The sequence below is a fragment of the Lithobates pipiens genome, unplaced genomic scaffold (assembly GCF_037356315.1).
Source record: "Lithobates pipiens isolate NorthernLeopardFrog02 unplaced genomic scaffold, aLitPip1_a1.2 Scaffold_23, whole genome shotgun sequence".
NCBI lineage: Eukaryota > Metazoa > Chordata > Amphibia > Anura > Ranidae > Lithobates > Lithobates pipiens.
Window position 1 is genome coordinate 229,195,660 of NW_027507785.1, and position 17,414 is coordinate 229,213,073.

Here is a 17,414-nt window from a genome sequence, read left to right on the forward strand (position 1 = left end):
ACATTTATAAAAGCGAGAAAGCTCGTCCCTAAAGTGATAACTAATTTGTTTCATAAATGCTCAAACATATTGAAACTATATTTTGGTCACAGATCTCCATTAAGCAGTGTATGGATCACCAGTGCAATAACCTTTGCCATGATAGTAAAGGTTGATATCTGTAACAAATGGAAAGGAGAAGTGCGCCATCTACGGGGTGCGGTATATCACTTTTCTACTGAAACTGAACATGCATTTTATAGTTTGTAAAACAAGGGTGTTCAAATGCAAAGAATTCTCTGAATGGTGCCCGTGCCCAGTGCCCAACTCCTTGTGTTCTGAATGTAAGAGAGCAGCCACTCGGCGTGGGACCTAGGAGCAAGTTGAGATGTGTAGCTTCCAGTGGCATCGGGCAGGTATGTCAAACATAATTACATTGGTCTAAGCTGGACCAACATAACTATGTAGAACATACAAATGCCTAGAATTCTTCTATAAGAAATGTTGACTTTATCGAGAGAGTCCCTAAACTTAACAAAGTGGCCTCAAATAGAATTGTCTAAATGCACATTCTGTGCCACTTATCCAACTAAACCCTAGCAACCTGACTTTCTGCTGTTTTTTTTTAGACCCTTTTATACACAATGCTCACATACTGGCAGATCGGTTAATATTTACAAATATGAAAAAAATATATAGCACAGGAGATTTTAAGAACTAAAACTGCTGCTGCAGTCCCTTCAACACTAGTAGGCAGGAGATCTAAAAAGGCAATGTCTGCATGCACATCTCACAGATTGCACTAGAAGATTCATACTTGCAGCACGCCTTTATGTATCTCTTGACCACCAATGCCTTTGATGAATAGCTCAGGCTCACACACACAAACAATTCAACTGGTGAGTGAAACCTACGATAGTTAATGGCCAACTGTCAGGTGTTAACAGAGGCAGGCCCAAGATCTGTATAATAGTGCGCCTGGGATGTTGGGAAATCTTGGGCCCTTTATATTGGAACGTACAACTGACAATTTCTATATAAAATATATATACATTTTTTTTTTTTTTTTTTTTTTTTTACACACACATTCATGTAAAAAAGCATATACACCCTGCTGAAATAGTTGCATTTTTCAACATATCTGAACAGGCAGACTTTAGAGCTAGGGTTTAGTGCAACAAATAGAAGGTATTAGCCTTGAACAAATTACACATCAAATCTACATTTTCATGATCTAAAATGAAAATGCAGATTTGTCATATGGGGAAAAGTACACCTTAACATTTTCCACCCTTTCAAATCCATGAAACTAGAATTGTGCTCATATACAGCACATGCTTTCAGGTGCGTTTTAAAACGCAGCAAAAATGCAGTACAAATGCATATGCAAGAAATAATGTATTCTAATGAGCCTAGTTCACACTACTGCATGCATGTTAAAAGTACAGCATGCTGCATTTTTCATACTGGAATGCACCAATAATAAGTATGAACGTACGCAAATGTGTACAGGTGATCGCCAACACGTGCAAAAGCCTGTAAACGGAACTTAGTAAATTCATTGAAATTTTTTTACATTTTTTCCCCCTGTAAAAAACATGCTATAGACGCACTGAAAATGCATGCAAATCCACATGCAGAAAGGCACTGTGAATGCAGAGACTTGTGGTGTAAATGAGCCCTTAGGCTGCATTCACACATGAGCGTTTAAAAGTCCTGTGTTTTTTCCTGCGATTTTACCATGGCTTTTACCGCGATTTTGTTCAGGTCACCAATGTAAAATGGCAGAAAAACTCCTGTAATCTGCCCCCCAAAGAAGCTCGTGTTCTTTATTTGAGCCTAGGACATTTTTCAGGTGTTTTGCTTCAGGTGACAAAACGCTTAGATGTGAACAGGTGCCATTGAAATGAATAGGATTTTGCTTGTTGGGCGGTTTTCAGGCATTTTACAAGCGTTTATGAGCTGAAAACAAACATTCAGGTGCGGATGCAGCCTTAGGGAATATGCAGGGAGAAAAACCTCATATCTAGGGTAGAGCTGCAACTAAAGATTAATTTGTCTGTCGACTAATCTATCGATTATTTATTTATTTATTTTTTAATGAATCTAGTGGTTTTTTTTTTTGATTAGCTAATTAATCCTTTGGATAACCTTGAGAGTATTGTATTGCAGAGGCTGGCAGAGTATTGTAGTGTATTGCAGAGTATGGGCTGGCATTGCAGAGTATTGGGCTGGCATTGCAGAGTATTGAATTGCAGAGTACTGGGCTGGCAGAGTATTGCACTGCAGAGTATTGGGCTGGCAAAGTATTGCATTGCAGAGTATTGGGCTGGCAAAGTATTGCATTGCAGAGTATTGGGCTGGCAGAGTAATGGCAGGGTATGGAGGGATGGCTGCTTCCATCCGACCTCTCCCCTCCACTGCACAGATCAGAGGGGAGAGAGAAACCGGCGTCATGTCATTGGAGCGATCACATTGTAAATGCCTGGGTGTAGAAAGATGGACGCCGCTTCAGAGCTAGACCGAAGCCGCGGCCTCTCCTAAGGCCGAGACAGCGGAGCGCGAAAGCTCCATGGAGCTCGGCATGTGCCGATCCAAGCGGGGTGACCCCTTGGGATCACGGATCGGTGACGATCCGTTGCACCCCTAGGGACGGCGGCACGGAGGGGGAGAAGAGAGGGGGACGGCAGCACGGAGGACATCGGTAGATACTAACCACTGTGCCGCATCGACGCCCAGCACGCACGTCGACGTATTTTTGTAGTCGACGTAATCGATTACGTCGACTCGTCGTGGCAGCTCTAATCTAGGGTCTGTTCTCTTATGCCAGAATCAATAGTTCTCTCTAAGGTCCACAGAAAGAGTGGATGAATCTGGCAAAGGAATTTTAAAAGATTAGCAAATGGATTTAAAATCATTCCACTGGTAGGAAAAATGTAGCATAGATTTCAATCAACTGCTAATTTATCAAAGACTGGCTGGCCCAGCAAATTTAGCCCAAGAGGTGACCATTTCATTTAAAGTACCTCAAAATTTCATCACAGGGGGTTCAGTTAACTTAATAGTTGGTGTCAAAGTACAGGCATCTACAGTCAGAGTGATTTAGCATATCAACTGCCATGAAAGGTGTGTTAAGAAAAAGCCTCTGGTCAAAAACATTAGAGCAATATTACAGTTTGCCATTGAACATACAGGCAAAGACTAGGCCTTCTGGAACAATGTGCTGGAGATGGATCATTTGAAGCTAGAGTATTGTGGCCAAGACATGTTTGTTGGAAAATGAAGATGGTATTTCAAGAGAAGACCGTCAAAACTGAAGCATAGTGGTTAAAATGTTATGCTTTGGGGTTGATTTGCTGTTTCGGGGCCTGCACTGTTCGCAGTCATCAAGTCAACGAAACATTCTGCATCACATCAAATGTGCCTAATGACAATGTTAGGTCTTCTGTCCAAAAGTTGAAGATGAAACCAGAAAAGTATGAAGAAAAAAACCCCAGCAAATCACCAAAGAATGGTTAAAAAAATAAAAAGAAATGGAGGGAATTGAGTGCTATGTACTGATTAGTCAAAGCTTTGATTTAACGAACATTGACATTTTGTAGGAGGGTTTAAAAAAAAATAAAAAGCAGTTCATACAAAGAAACCCACAAAAAATTTTGCAACTTCAAATTTGCATTTTGAGGTCAGACACTGCTGGACAGTTATGTAAGAAAATGTTACTGCTACAGGGGGGCAATACCAGCTTTTGATGACAAGGCTTCAACAGTACATCTACACCTCATCTCTTGCTATTTTTGTTCAATGATTGAAAAGGCCGGTTTTTCTTGTGTGCTTACACAAATATATCACCTCTACTTTTTAGGCAGTTAAGTGTAGTACACACGCGCTAAACGCCAGGCGACATTGGCCGGTTCAATAAAAACTCACAGACATTCAGCCCGTGTCGCAGCCGGGTTTGACAGAAGTGGCCTCGCGATCAGCGTTCTCAGCCAATGACCGGATACATTTTCTTTTTTTTTTTTACTCAACCCAAAAGAAAAAAAAATGGTGTGTACTAGGCTTTAGAATAACAATCTAATGTTGGTCCGTTCAAATGTGCTAAAAAAAAAGAATTTCCATGGGGTGCATTTCATTTTTTACATGAATGTACTGGAAACATATCCATCTCTTATTTCCATGGATCGTATTTTGGTACTTACAGGCGACTTTGTTTTCAGAGATTCTACTGAAGGACACTGCAGGCAGACTATATCATTACTACTACTTCAGCAACAGAACAGATAATTAAAGGGAAATTATAGTGCATTGTCAGTATGGGCAAAATCTGAGCAAATCCTGCCATAAATGAACTAGATGTAATACTTATGAGATTCTCATTTTGCATGCATTTTATACACACAATTTTAGAACCTCCCTCTAGTGGCTATTTGTGTATAAGGAAGGGTTCCCAGCATCTGTTAATCTACCAATATAAATTTAATTTGCCACACAGTAGTTTTAAATTAGTCTGAGCAGATAAATCTGTACTGAGACAGAATATCAGTAAAGCCAATCACTATACAACACGCTTAACTAGAATGTAGATCTGCCATATATAATGAGAAATTATGACTGGAGCCTAAAACACAAACTCAAATTTTCTGAATTGCAGGATTAGTTATGTTGAGTTGATTCATTCATATGCATGCCTAAAAATAGACTATAAATTCAGTTTAAACAGATTTTCTGTTCTATGCATGATGCATATTCCTTTCTAATGTATTATTAAATACTACTATGCATGTTTAGTTTCATTTTTTTTTTTTTAAACAGAATACCACCAAACCATGTAGCAACACCTAGGGGAAAAACAACAAGGCCAGACAGGACATCCAAAATGTTCGGAAGGAAATTTGGTTTATTAAATATGAATTAAAAGTGGCTTTGTTAATTTAAAACAATTAGCTTTAAAGGAAGGGATTCAAACAGAAATGCCATGCTGCAAAATAAAAGTTTCACATCAACAGCAGATCACATTACAAAACTGCTCATTTGTGAACATGGTACACAGCGACCTTCACAAGGTTTGAGCCCTAATCCAGAACCTTGCCCTATGATTAGTGTAAGAAATACCCACCTCCTTTCTGTGAGCAGAATAGTTTGAGAATTAGCAATTCACATTGACTTTGTAAATCTCACAGAATTGTAAAACAAAAATGAAATTAGGTCATAAATTATAGATTTTAGGAAAAAGTAAGCAGAAATTATCTGTTTTTCAGCCAGCTCAAATACAACAAATCCCCTCCGTCAGTGTCTTTTGCTCCTGGGCATTGTTTACACTGCAGTAATAAAACAGTGGCCCCCCCTCATGGCTACTGTGGGTGTATTGTATTGTAATATATATATATATATATATATATATATATATATATATATATATATATATATATATATATATATATATATATATATACACACACACACATACATACACAGATACTTTTTTTTTCCTCAATTCCAAACAACCAGTCTTGTGATTTATAGACATCTGAAGCACTACACAGACAGGTGACAAATGGAGATCCTAATTAAGCAATTTCACTTCCCGGTTGACCAGAAACTAAAGGCCACTTCTCCGCCTCCCAATTTGACACCTAAAAAGTGCATATTGCAAGAATGGCTGGCTAGAATTAAAAATAGTCTGGCAGAGAAAAACACTTAATTTACACATATTTTAACTTTTTTTAATCTTCATGCTTCCATGGCATGGCTGGCATCCAGGCCAATTAATAGCAAGCATCAGCTATTGAGCAACAAATACACAGAACCACAGGTGCTATGTCCTTGGTGTGTAGTGTGCATTAAATAGTCCTCATATTACTTGAATGGGGACACCTAAACCTGTATAGCAAGCTGAGGAAAGCAATCAGCTTTGGACTGAGGATAGCTCCAACATAGGGCAGATGGGACTCTAAAAAGCAGATTCTGCCCATGAATCCATCCAATTCACATTGCTAAAATAATTTCAGAAATAACAGACATTCTTTACAAAGATCTAATAGTATTGAAAACTGCACATTTCTCTGTATTCTGGCTCGGTGACTGGATTTCTTTATTAAAAATGGAAAATAAACTGATGTTTGAGATGGAAAAAACAAACAATGCTTGCCTATTAAAAACATATATACAAAGATAAAAACGGCATCTTTCAAAATTGTAATGGTTTTCTTGGATGAATGCTAAAAACAGAACTTTAATTTGTAATAATAATAATAAAAAAAAAAAGAAAATAAAAAAACACTAGCTTTCTATGTCTTATTTTAACAATAAAAGAGAAATAGAAAACATCTTTATAAAATATATCTCAATATAAACATTAAAATCCTAACAGTCATGTTTAAGGCAACGGCAAAGGATGGGGGGAATCCCTCCATCTGTTCAGATCTATCCTTTGGACACAGGAGGAGGCCTCAATGTGGCGACAGAGGGAATAGCAGCAGCCCAGCAAAGACAAATACTTTCATGTTTATCGCAGCATGAAATCTCATCCATCTTTCAATGACCAATATATATATGTATCTAGTTTAGATATAAGTTACTGCACCTTTACTGTTTTTCTCTAGAGTAATATCTATGTATGATGTGGGGACATAGCCCTCCTCTCCATTTTGTCGTCTTGCCCTTGTCCAGCCGTCTCCTTTATCTTCCTCAATAATGTACATAACTTCACCTTCTTTCATAGACAGGGTGCCTTCATTATTACCTACACAGAATATAATGCAGGCCATAAAATTTACTAAAAAGACAAAAGTAACAGCTTGCAGAATGATTTACATCCCAACATATAAAATGGCAATTGCAACAGCACCCCCTGGTGGTAAACCAAAATTATTGGTTGCCAAAGCATTACAGGAAAAAAAAAAAGAAAAAAGAAAGAAAAACAGCCCAGCCCTACTGCAACCAAGCTGAGGTTTTCTCACTAAATGCTAATGAAATCGAATTACATTGGTAATGTATTTGCTTTTTTATTACAATGTAAAAAAACTAGCATGTTCCACTGATTGAACTGTATATTGTGTCTTAAGATGGGGACATCAGCTATCCACTCCTCCAGCATTCTGTTAGGTTGAGTGTAAGACAGTGTCAACTTGAGTTAAAGAGGGCCTCAAATGCGGCCCCTGACATCCCCTGGGAGCCACACGCATAATGTTCAATATATGTAATGCTTGAGAGGACTGTCAGACTGCAGACCTAATAGAGGCAACGTGGGTCAGAGCAAGTGGACATGCTAGATTTTTGGGTGGGGATATGCTGAAGAAGACGACATGAATTTGGGAATAGGTTACATGAGGTCTTGTAAGATGTGGTGATGACAGCCAAAAACACGCCAGATGGGATGCGACGCACCACAAGAGGAGGCAGGAGTGGAGATTGTTTGGCTTCAAGCTGACAATGGGTATTAGCAAAACCATTTTTTTGTACGGACAGCAGAATTATTATTTCTCCTTGGTGAACAAATGGAGAGCAGAAAGTAGAAGCAGGAAATTATCCATGGAAAATATGCTAGCAACAAGGTCATATTGTATGCGGTTGACACCAACCTGCTTTCAGCCATGTTCCTTTAGTAAGATTTTATTCAATATATTTGCAATACACTTGAAACCGGAAAGGATAAGCAGTGTACAGTATAGATTCTCTGGTAAGATTTTAATGGTATACAGTATGTAAAGTTCACCCTCGTCCAATATTTCTTACAAAAACTGACACTGCAATACAAGGCACTTGCAGGTGACTGTATAATGGCAGCTTTGTTTCAGTGCTTCTCAGGCGCAATGAACCCCAGAGTGCGTTTTTATATAAATACCAATTACAGCTTAGAAATAAGCACTTAAGAAGGTACTATGAAACCAAACTGACATTGCATACAGGTATCTGGAGCCGTCTACTATTGAACTCCGGTGCCAGTTTGCCAAGATCACGCTGGATATAAAATTTACCTTAAAGAAATTGTCCCCAACTGAAAGTTTTGCCATACTTGCAAAAAGCGGAATAGAATATTTACCTCTCCTGCTATGCCAGCTAATAGCGCTCTGCTCAAGTATAATCCCTGGATGAAGTCTCTAACAAAACAGATACCTTCCAGGGTTGTTGATCTCATATGTCCCCCACAGATCAACCTTCAAGTCACAACTACAGAGGTTGGTGGGTCGAACCATTCAGTGCAGTGGGGAACGTAATAGGTTGTGTTCCCCAGACACATCACTGAGACGCAGTCACTGATGTGTCTACTTCTGAAAATACACCCAATAGTTACTTTGCAGTCAAACTACTACTAGTTACTTGGGCAGCTGGAAAGGCAGGTTTTTTTTTAGTTTTTTTTTATTGTTTTTATTGTCATTTCAAGTTAACTACAGAACAAAACAGCCCATTGGCATACCCATGCTCTTACACTACTATCAAAAAAAAAAAAAAAAAGAACATGCATATAAAATGATATATGTTCCTAACAAAACCACTGTACGCTCAACCACCTGTACAGAATATGCAAAGCAAACCTCTAATTTTGCACATACCCTGCAAGCTTATGTTAGTTAGCCATACGATGAAATGTACAATACGCTTATATATGCATAAATTCCCCCTCCTCCCCATTGACTGAGCAGCCCAGGGACATTTATAAGATCAGGAATACCACCTGCGCCATTCCGGGCACTTAATAGAGTGATACCAATTATCAGTCGAATCTGCAGTAGTGGACAGAGATTCCGTCCAAATGTCCCAGATTTTGTGGAATTTTTTTGCCACAGCCTCATGACAGGTAAGTAGCTTTGTACAATGGTAGATGCACATTCACCAACCTCTTCCAGAAATTTAATGAAGGTGCGGTTGAGGCCTTCCATCTGAGCACTATAGATTTACGGGCATAGTATAGTAATAGTCCCAGCAGGGTTCTGATCGCCCCCCTGGCGTGCAGGCAGTGGTTCAACTAGTTCCAGCAGGCATACCTCTACAGACAATGGCACAGGAACAGTGGTGACAGTCAAAATAAATTTGGTTACCTCGACACAAAAAATCTCAATTTGAGGGCAAGTCCAAAAAATATGAGTGAAATCCGCTGAGGGTGAGTTACATCTCCAACAAGAGGCAGCGATAGATGAATAGATTCTATGTAGGCACAGAGGCGTGTAATAAACCTTATGTACCATTTTAAATTGCACAAATTTATCTCTAGCTGATACTAGCTGCGAAAATGGGTATTCCCACATTTCTTCCCAATCTTCTGTCTAGTGTAGGGAAATCTATCTCCCACTGTGCCTTAAGATTTTCTAGTCCTGCGCCAACGTTAGGAAGTAATGCTTTATATATGGTGGATAAGGGCTTGGATAAAGCTTTATCTCTGAGCAGAGTCTCCAGATTCGAGGTACAAAAGGCCACGGGAGCATTTTCAAACCGAGTATTAAAAGCGTGCCTAAGCTGCAGAAATCTGAACAGGTGTGAGTTAGGTAAATTATATTGCTGTATCAATCTTTCAAAAGTCTGTATTCTGCCCTCATGACAGATCTGATCGAAGGGCAGGCATTTAATTTTATAGGGCTGGACTTTAATAAACCAAGCATCGGAGTTGCCTAAAGCATTTATACCATCAACCCAAAGGTTCAGCAAAATTGTAATTGATGCAAATTAAAAATCTAGTAAAAAATCCATGACTTTATTTTTTTATAATCCAATGCTTATTCCAAATGGAATTCAGAGCAAACAGGCTAATGTAGACATTATGGTGACATGAGAACACCATATCCATTTTACAGCATAAATAGCTTGGCAACAACAGCCGGTCTCTAGTCATGCCTGACCACCATTTTTATCTGCAGTGCAGAATAGCTGGCAGAATGTTTTTCATTTGTAACACGGTGGCCTCAACACAAATGGGTAGAAAAAGCTCCAGTATGTATTACTGAACTGCAGGGTGGATTTGATTTAAATCAAGTCAATTTAAATCACTAGTAAAAAGGCTTGATTTAAATCAACTCAATTTAAATCATAATTTCTAAAGGGCAACTGTCATCTGTCCCCCAGTGGCTCCTCCTCTGACCCTCTGTTGACTCACGACAGTCCCATTCACTTTAATTGGCAGGTGATGCAGCAGTGACAAGGTGAGTGGCTCTCCGCTAACCGGCACTGCCATGATAGATCTGAAATGACAGGTGCTCTTTAAATGTAAGGATTCAATCTTCCTGGTAGTTAGAATCTTTAATATTTGCAAACAAAATTAAGGTTTCTTATTTAGAATAATAAGCCATCAGGTTAGTACCGTATTTATCGGCATATAACACGCACTTTTTTCCCCTTAAAATCAGGGGGAAATCGCGGGTGCGTGTTATACGCCGACCCTCCGCGCTTTCTGAGCTCTGGGCGGCTTTTAGCCGAAAGCGGCAGAGAACGGCCAAAAGCAGAACGGGCGAAAGTGGCCGAGAACTACCGGGCGGCGCCGAGATACACAGGATATTTAGGCAGCGCCATTTTTAAAAACATTATCACGGACAAAAGGCTGCATATGACGGACAAAAGGCTGCATATGACGGACAAAAGGCTGCATATGACGGACAAAAGGCTGCATATGACACTGACAAAGCTTCAGCTGGACACTGATAAGGCTGCATTGATGGGCATTTAAATGTAAGGTTTTTTTCCTTAAATTTCCCTCCTAAACTTAGGGTGCGTGTTATACGCCGATAAATACAGTAAATCAGCGATATCAAAACAGATTCAATTGTACATTTTGTAGTGTACACAGATTTGCAAAACAATGCGATAAAGGAATATTCCTGAACTTTTGGCCCGTGGTTACTGTGAAATTGGGTGAATGCATCAATGCAGTCCAGGACATCTCATCTTGCAGAGCTTGTAATCATTGAATGAGTTTACCAAAAATGTAAATATTGCAGAATATACAGCCTCATGCTACATAACTTAGCTTTTCATGCTGAACTAAAATGATTAATGTATCTTAAATAGAAAACTACCTTTAGATCTTTTACACCAAAAGCATTTTGTCTTTAAATACATTTTCTAAAAATCAAAAATCAGATTTAGATAGAAAAAAAATATATGAATCAGATTTAAAGCGGGATTCCACCCTAAAGTGGAACCTCCGCTGATCGGATCCCTCCCCCCCTCCGGTGTCACAATTGACACATTTCAGGGGGGAGGGGGGTGGAGATACCTGTCAAAGACAGGTATTTTCACCCACTTCCGGGCATAGACTCCCGTGGGAGTCTACGCCATTTCCTGCCCTGCCGCGCTGTCTGCTGGGACACACACGGGTCCCAGTGACAGCGCGGAGATTTCCTATTGCGCGGTGCAGCTCGCGCATGCGCAGTAGGGAACCGGGAAGTGAAGCCGATTCGCTTCACTTCCTGATTCCCTCACCTAGAATGGTGACTACAGCAGCCGAGAGCCGAGCGATCGATCGGCCTCGGCATCGCTGGAACCCGGGACAGGTGAGTGTCCATTTATTAAAAGTCAGCAGCTGTAGTATTTATAGCTGCTGGCTTTTAATATTTTTTTTGGTGGAATCCCTCTTTAAATAAAAAAAAAAAAAATCAGATTTAACAATGTATGAAATTATTATATATCTTATTAATATATTAAGTAAAACTTCTGCTTCTAGAAATTTTAAGTATTGTTTTTAGGTTGTGTGTTTGAGGGTTAAGATAAACAAGGGGACTTACAGATGTTACAGATGAAGTGATAAATTACATGTACATACCATCAAACGGATAGAGTGCCTTGCAATGACCTATGGCTGGAAGAGGGTCATCATCATCATCAAATTCATCAAACTCTGAATGCACATGAGGTTGTGGCTGGATTCTACCCTCTTGGTTGGAATCTTCTGTGTAGCTTCCCTCTGGGCTAATGAGACACAGAATGTGTTTAGATATATGCATTACTCACTAGCACCCTTTGCAAACAGTCAGTCTTTCATGTGTTGGTGCAGAAATACTATTTTGGTGATGTCATTCCTATTAGCAAGAATGCGATTCACTCTTTCCCTATAGTGCAAGCGATTTTGGTTGCTAGCCATTCATAATACCTTGCGCAAGTTGACTAGAATCTTATTTCAGTGTAGAAACACATAAGAATGGATATTCACTTCAGTGAAAAAACAGGAAAAGGTCACCACCTTCCAGCTAATCTCCAGCTGTTTACTCATGTGTTCATTGAAGGACACAGCCCTGTAATATTCCTCTACCTGTGGGATGTCCAAAAGCCATCCCAAGTGAGAAAAAGGTAGGATATTCAATATACATGGCTAAGACTTTCCACCCCAAGGAAACAGAAGAAATCAAAACACGACCTGTAGGGCATTATGCCCAACACTAGCATTGCACAGCTGCAGTCACCATCCATCCTACAGAATTTGGTGCGCACTATAGACAATCTTACATGTTTGGTGTCCTTTGTGCATTTCATCCAGATCTCTGCAGTAATCTAGTATGACAACATATGCACTCTGTGCAGGAGTTTCCTCTAATAAATCTGCATCACAGCTGCAGTCAAGCCTTGAGCAGGGTGACTGGTCGTGTATCTGCCCTGTAGTTTTTTGAAGGTAGACTGTAGCTGCTAGACCTGTCTTGGGCACCCTCTGTCATAGTCTCTGTCAACAAACGCAAGCCCTACCTTTGATGGGCAGAATATACAAAACAGGAAAAAGGCGCTTGACATTGCAGCACCTAAGTCAGTCATACTGGCATTCTCTAAGGTGCAAGTTAGCCATCATTCAGACTACAACACAATACACTACTACATACTGTATGCATTTTCAAATTGGTAAAATAAAGATGTTAGGTCTGCACAAAACCCAATCAAATCCTTCCACCTAATGATTACAGAGGTATTAATAGTACCCCATGTACACACATCTGCTCACTTGCACAGGCTAGTTTGACATCACTGCTACTTCTGCAAAGTATTGTCCTAGGTTGAAAAGGCAATTTGTGCAAGGTAATTGGTTGCAAAGTGAATTTTATCCTGTGTAGCTAGAGAAACACAATATTTCCCACTCTCCCACTTTTGGACACTTTCTCAGGGAGTGGGTTGTAGTTTTGATAGGTACCTGCTCCCACTTCTGTTTGGATCACCCTTTTTGCCTGCAACCTTCTGGGACATGTCACAGGTCCCACAAAGAGCAGAGTGGCTTACACATTCGTAGTGGGAAGCTGGCTGTGAAGCGGCAAGGAGTCACATCTGCTTTCCCAAAGTGAGCAGGACAGTGCCGGTGAGCCAAAGACCAACGAAGAACCAGTCTGGGCGAGGACAGTGCTGGCTCCCTGTGATAGGTAAGTGTCCACTTATTAAAAGTCAGCACCTACAATATTTGTAGCTGCTGACTTTCCATTTTTTTCATAATCTATATGATTATTCACAGCAATACATATTATACAGTGGGTAAAGTTCCAGAGCTAGTTTGTATCAGATAATAACCTCTCTCTTCCTTGTGCTACAAGGTGATTGGCCTCTGCGCTGTGCCTCCTCTCACTCCTTTGTGATACTTTGCCCTCCACCTCTGATAGCCAAGCCTGCAAATAGAAAGAAGAATTTGCATTTTTATCTGCATGTAACATATATGATCAGAGCAGTCCCTTTGTCTAATGCATAGGAGAAAATCACCAATTACTCCTAAACACAGCTCAAATCAAGTCAGAAAATGGACATTTAACAACCAAACAATATGTTATTCAGGGTATTTAGCCTCATTAGATTTTCACTGTGCAAGAGAAAATGTGTTTAAAAAAAAAAAAAAAAAAAAAAGCCAAGCAAAAGCACCTACATTTCCAAATAACTTAAATCTATAATGAAAATGAGACTGAGATGCTATTCCTTTTTAGCCCCAGGGAGTTTCCTTGCATGTCTGAGGCAGTTTAAAATGCTACTATCCAACCTCTGTTCCAAAACAATAAAAAAAAAAAATCAAAAAGTGACACGAACAGCTGATGACTTCCCTTATTTAGTAAACACTGCATTTAACCCAACACCTCTGCATGGAACAGACCTATACCTAGCAAACATATTATGAACCAAAGAAGTGCAAAAGTCTTTATTCAGCCCTGGTTCACACTGACTGTGGGAATGAAATTGTGTGAGGTCAGCTGAACTCACAATTTCATTTCCGCATGTCAGCCCCGGGTTTGGGGGAGATTTCAGAGGCATCTGTGCGGGTTTCTGCACAGATGTCTATGGGAAAAAAAATAATATCTCTCTCTCTCTATATATATATATATAAATCGCACCCCGAAATCAGCAGAAGTAGTACAGCAATTACTTTTGGGAATCGGTGCGGCACCGCACTGGTTTGGACGGTGTCATTGTCGGCAATTGCCACCGATTTGGAAAGTGATTTGACATGTCAAATTGCATCAATGGGAACCAGGGCTTAGACTGTAATGTCTAGAGCCACACATGCTCTGCCAGTGCTGAAACTAAAACAAAAGTCAGCACTAGGAAATACAGTATTTAGAAAGCCAACGTCAAGGTTTAACATACATAAACCCAAAAGTATACTAAGAAAAAAAAATGTAGAGCCAAAAGGAAAATAAAAAAAACAAAAACAAAATGGTGAGAAAAAAGTAATTTTTCATATTTAACTTCAGTATATTTCCTTCATCATTAAATGGGCATCAAATGAAGATCCATAAACTTCAAATCACCCATCAATGTAAAGACTCACCAGAATTAATGGCTGCTTGAACTACTAGCAGCAAAGACACAGAAAAAAAAACACAGCACTTCATGCATTCAGAAGACCTTTGTGATATCACGTCCAACCGGCCAGTTTAAGGATCTGTGGAACACATGTTGGCTCTATGCTTAGGAGCTGCGTTGCGCTCCCCTTCTTTTCACCATAGGCTGTTTACATTGGTGTTATTTTAGCACCATTCCATATAAATGCATTGGCATTGTTTTAAACATGGGCATTTTTTTTTACATTTTTTTATTGATATTTTCGAAAAGAATAAAATATAAATCAGCCTAAAGGGCCTAGCCAGGCTCGGAACAGTTACATAACATAGCTTAAAACAGCCATAACACTAGTACCCTAACTGGCACTCAAACCAATAGTGCATTCTAAAACCTGCAGGATACCTGCAAAGTAGATTTTTTTTTACATTTTAACCAGTCAGGGTCAATCTTCAGGCCTTGCGACATTAAAGCAGGTGGTGAGTTGCTTAATGGGAAAGACCAGGGCCGGTATTAGTGGAGGAAGCTTCAGTCCAGGTGTCCCACACTTTGTGGGACTTTTTAGGGCATCCCCTCAACAGGTAAGTGGCCTCATATAAAAGGACAGATTAGAGAGTTGACCGATTTCTTCCATGCCACTAGGATACGGCAGATGGAGCATTCCAGTGAAGTACATTAGTACCAACCAGAGTTCTGGAGGCTCTGCATTTGGCTAGGGAATCAACCGGACACAATAGACAGACCTCTACTGAGTACAGTTTGTGAATAGCAGTCACTGTGTGGATAAACAATATGACCTCTGCCCAAAAATTTCAGATGTGAAAGCATTGCCAGAAGATATGTATGAAATCCATGGGCATATTTAATAAAAATTACTACACTATGAGAATTTTTATTTTGTATGGTATCTCTCATCAACTTTCTGAAGAGAGGTTTCTGATGATCGAGGGCTGCTAGTGTGTTGAAGACCTCTACTACACCTCAGAGAATATAGTTTGCTACATGCTCATTAGGCCACTGATGTCAGGTAAGCCTGCAATCTAAGCCCCACGAAGTGGCGCACATTTGGATATAAGAAAGAAAATACAATTGTATTTCCACGGTTTTGAGATTTTTTTTAAGTGGCTGATTATAGACATTGAAAGAAATTTTATTTGCACGATAAGATTTTGCTACATGGTTGCATATAGACTCACAATTTAGATTTTTTAGTGCACATTCATTTAATGGTGAAGGCTTTAACCTCTGTATGGATATATTGTTTTGAGCATTGTTACACTTAAAAGGGACAGCAGCGTCACTTCAATCATTTTTCACTTAGCTGCACGTTAAAGAGGAAGTAAACCCCGATGGGTTTACTTCCTCTTTGATTCCCTGCAAAGGTAAAGCATAATGGACTACTATGCATCGCATAGTAGTCCATTTATGTGTCACTTACCTGACACAGGAGCAAGCGAAGTCACAGCTGTCCCCTTGTGTACGGAGCCTCCATCATCTTGGTGGGTCTCGCTGCTCCGGCACTGTCATTCGATGGAGCCGCGATGACGTCACTCCCGCGCATGCGCACGGGAGCCGCCACTCGCGGCATATCGCCATTAACAAGGAGTGCAAGAGACAAGGTGTTGGGAAGAGGATATACAAGACCAAAACTAAGATCTGCATGGTACCAAGGGCTAGGCATTTGACGATTCCAAACAGAAGTTGGTGCAGGCTAAGGATCAGGAACAAGTTCTGGGATGTAGTTCACACTAGATGAAACATAAGGTGAATAAGAATGTCAGACTTAGATCCAGGTACTCTAGACCAGTGATTCTAAAGACTGTCCTCGAGTACCCCAACAGGCCATGTTTTCAGGTTTTACTTTATCTTGCACAGGTGCTTTAAATCAGAGTCAATGGCTTGGTATTTTGCATAGCTTTTTTTTTTTTTTTAAAGAGTAATTCCCAAAACATGGCCTGTTGGGGGTACTTCAGGACAGGATCGAGAACCACTGCTCTAGACGGTACATGGTGGGGGAAAGAGCAATATCAACTGAAAGGGAAAACTACGAGCATCAGCATTTGCATATATGGTTCAAAGAAAACTTATTGGAATCCTTGTAGTAAAAGTTCTCCAAGGCACCCTGGGATATGAATGTTCAGGGTGTGATTAAGTGTCTAATAAAATAGCACTACTGAATGTGGTAAGAACTACATTGATGTGTGATCAGATAGAGTAAAACCCACCATGTTGTATTTACTGCTAAAAAGTAAAAATTTAGAAATATAGTGGCAGGTCTCGTGAAGGGTCAACTGACCATGCTCTAAGCCACAAAATTCTGGACACATGCAGAAAGGACATTCCGACATTTGATTAATTACATTCTCCAATAGTAGGGCGGAGGGCAGCAGTTCTAATCTTGCAAAAATAAAAGGATTATCTATGACAGGATTATCTAGCTTGCCACAGTCTGGCACAGCAATAGCAACCTGCAGGGTTGGACCTGTCAGAGCAAAAAGTAATCCAAAAAACTGCCTATCAACTGATGAAGTGGCAAGGACTTGCCAGATACTGGTGGGAAGAGGTGGTGTGATCTTGAGAGTCACTTGGATACATATCTACGTCACCTTAATAGGATTCACTGGTATTCCAATAGCACCCATTATATACTGTATACACACACATCTCTCTCTATAGAGGGGGGGGAATAGGATCTAATGAATGGAGGGTAACAA

The 17,414-nt window shown here is 40.0% G+C and overlaps 1 protein-coding gene across 2 annotated transcripts in view; it reads right to left on the reverse strand.

Moving 5' to 3' along the window:
- The window catches only part of FNBP1L (formin binding protein 1 like), a 245,367-nt gene that overhangs the window by 4,271 nt on the left and 223,682 nt on the right, over positions 1 to 17,414 (reverse strand). The window contains exons 12-14 of one of the 2 annotated variants that reach the window (XM_077452895.1): positions 13,447 to 13,541; positions 11,729 to 11,874; positions 6,563 to 6,721 (exon numbers count right to left, since the gene is read on the reverse strand). In XM_077452895.1, coding sequence (XP_077309021.1) covers positions 6,563 to 6,721; positions 11,729 to 11,874; positions 13,447 to 13,541 — 400 coding nt within the window. Of the gene's footprint in view, positions 1 to 4,858; positions 6,722 to 11,728; positions 11,875 to 13,446; positions 13,542 to 17,414 lie in introns of those variants that run through there. The other variant, XM_077452894.1, reaches the window with a different exon arrangement.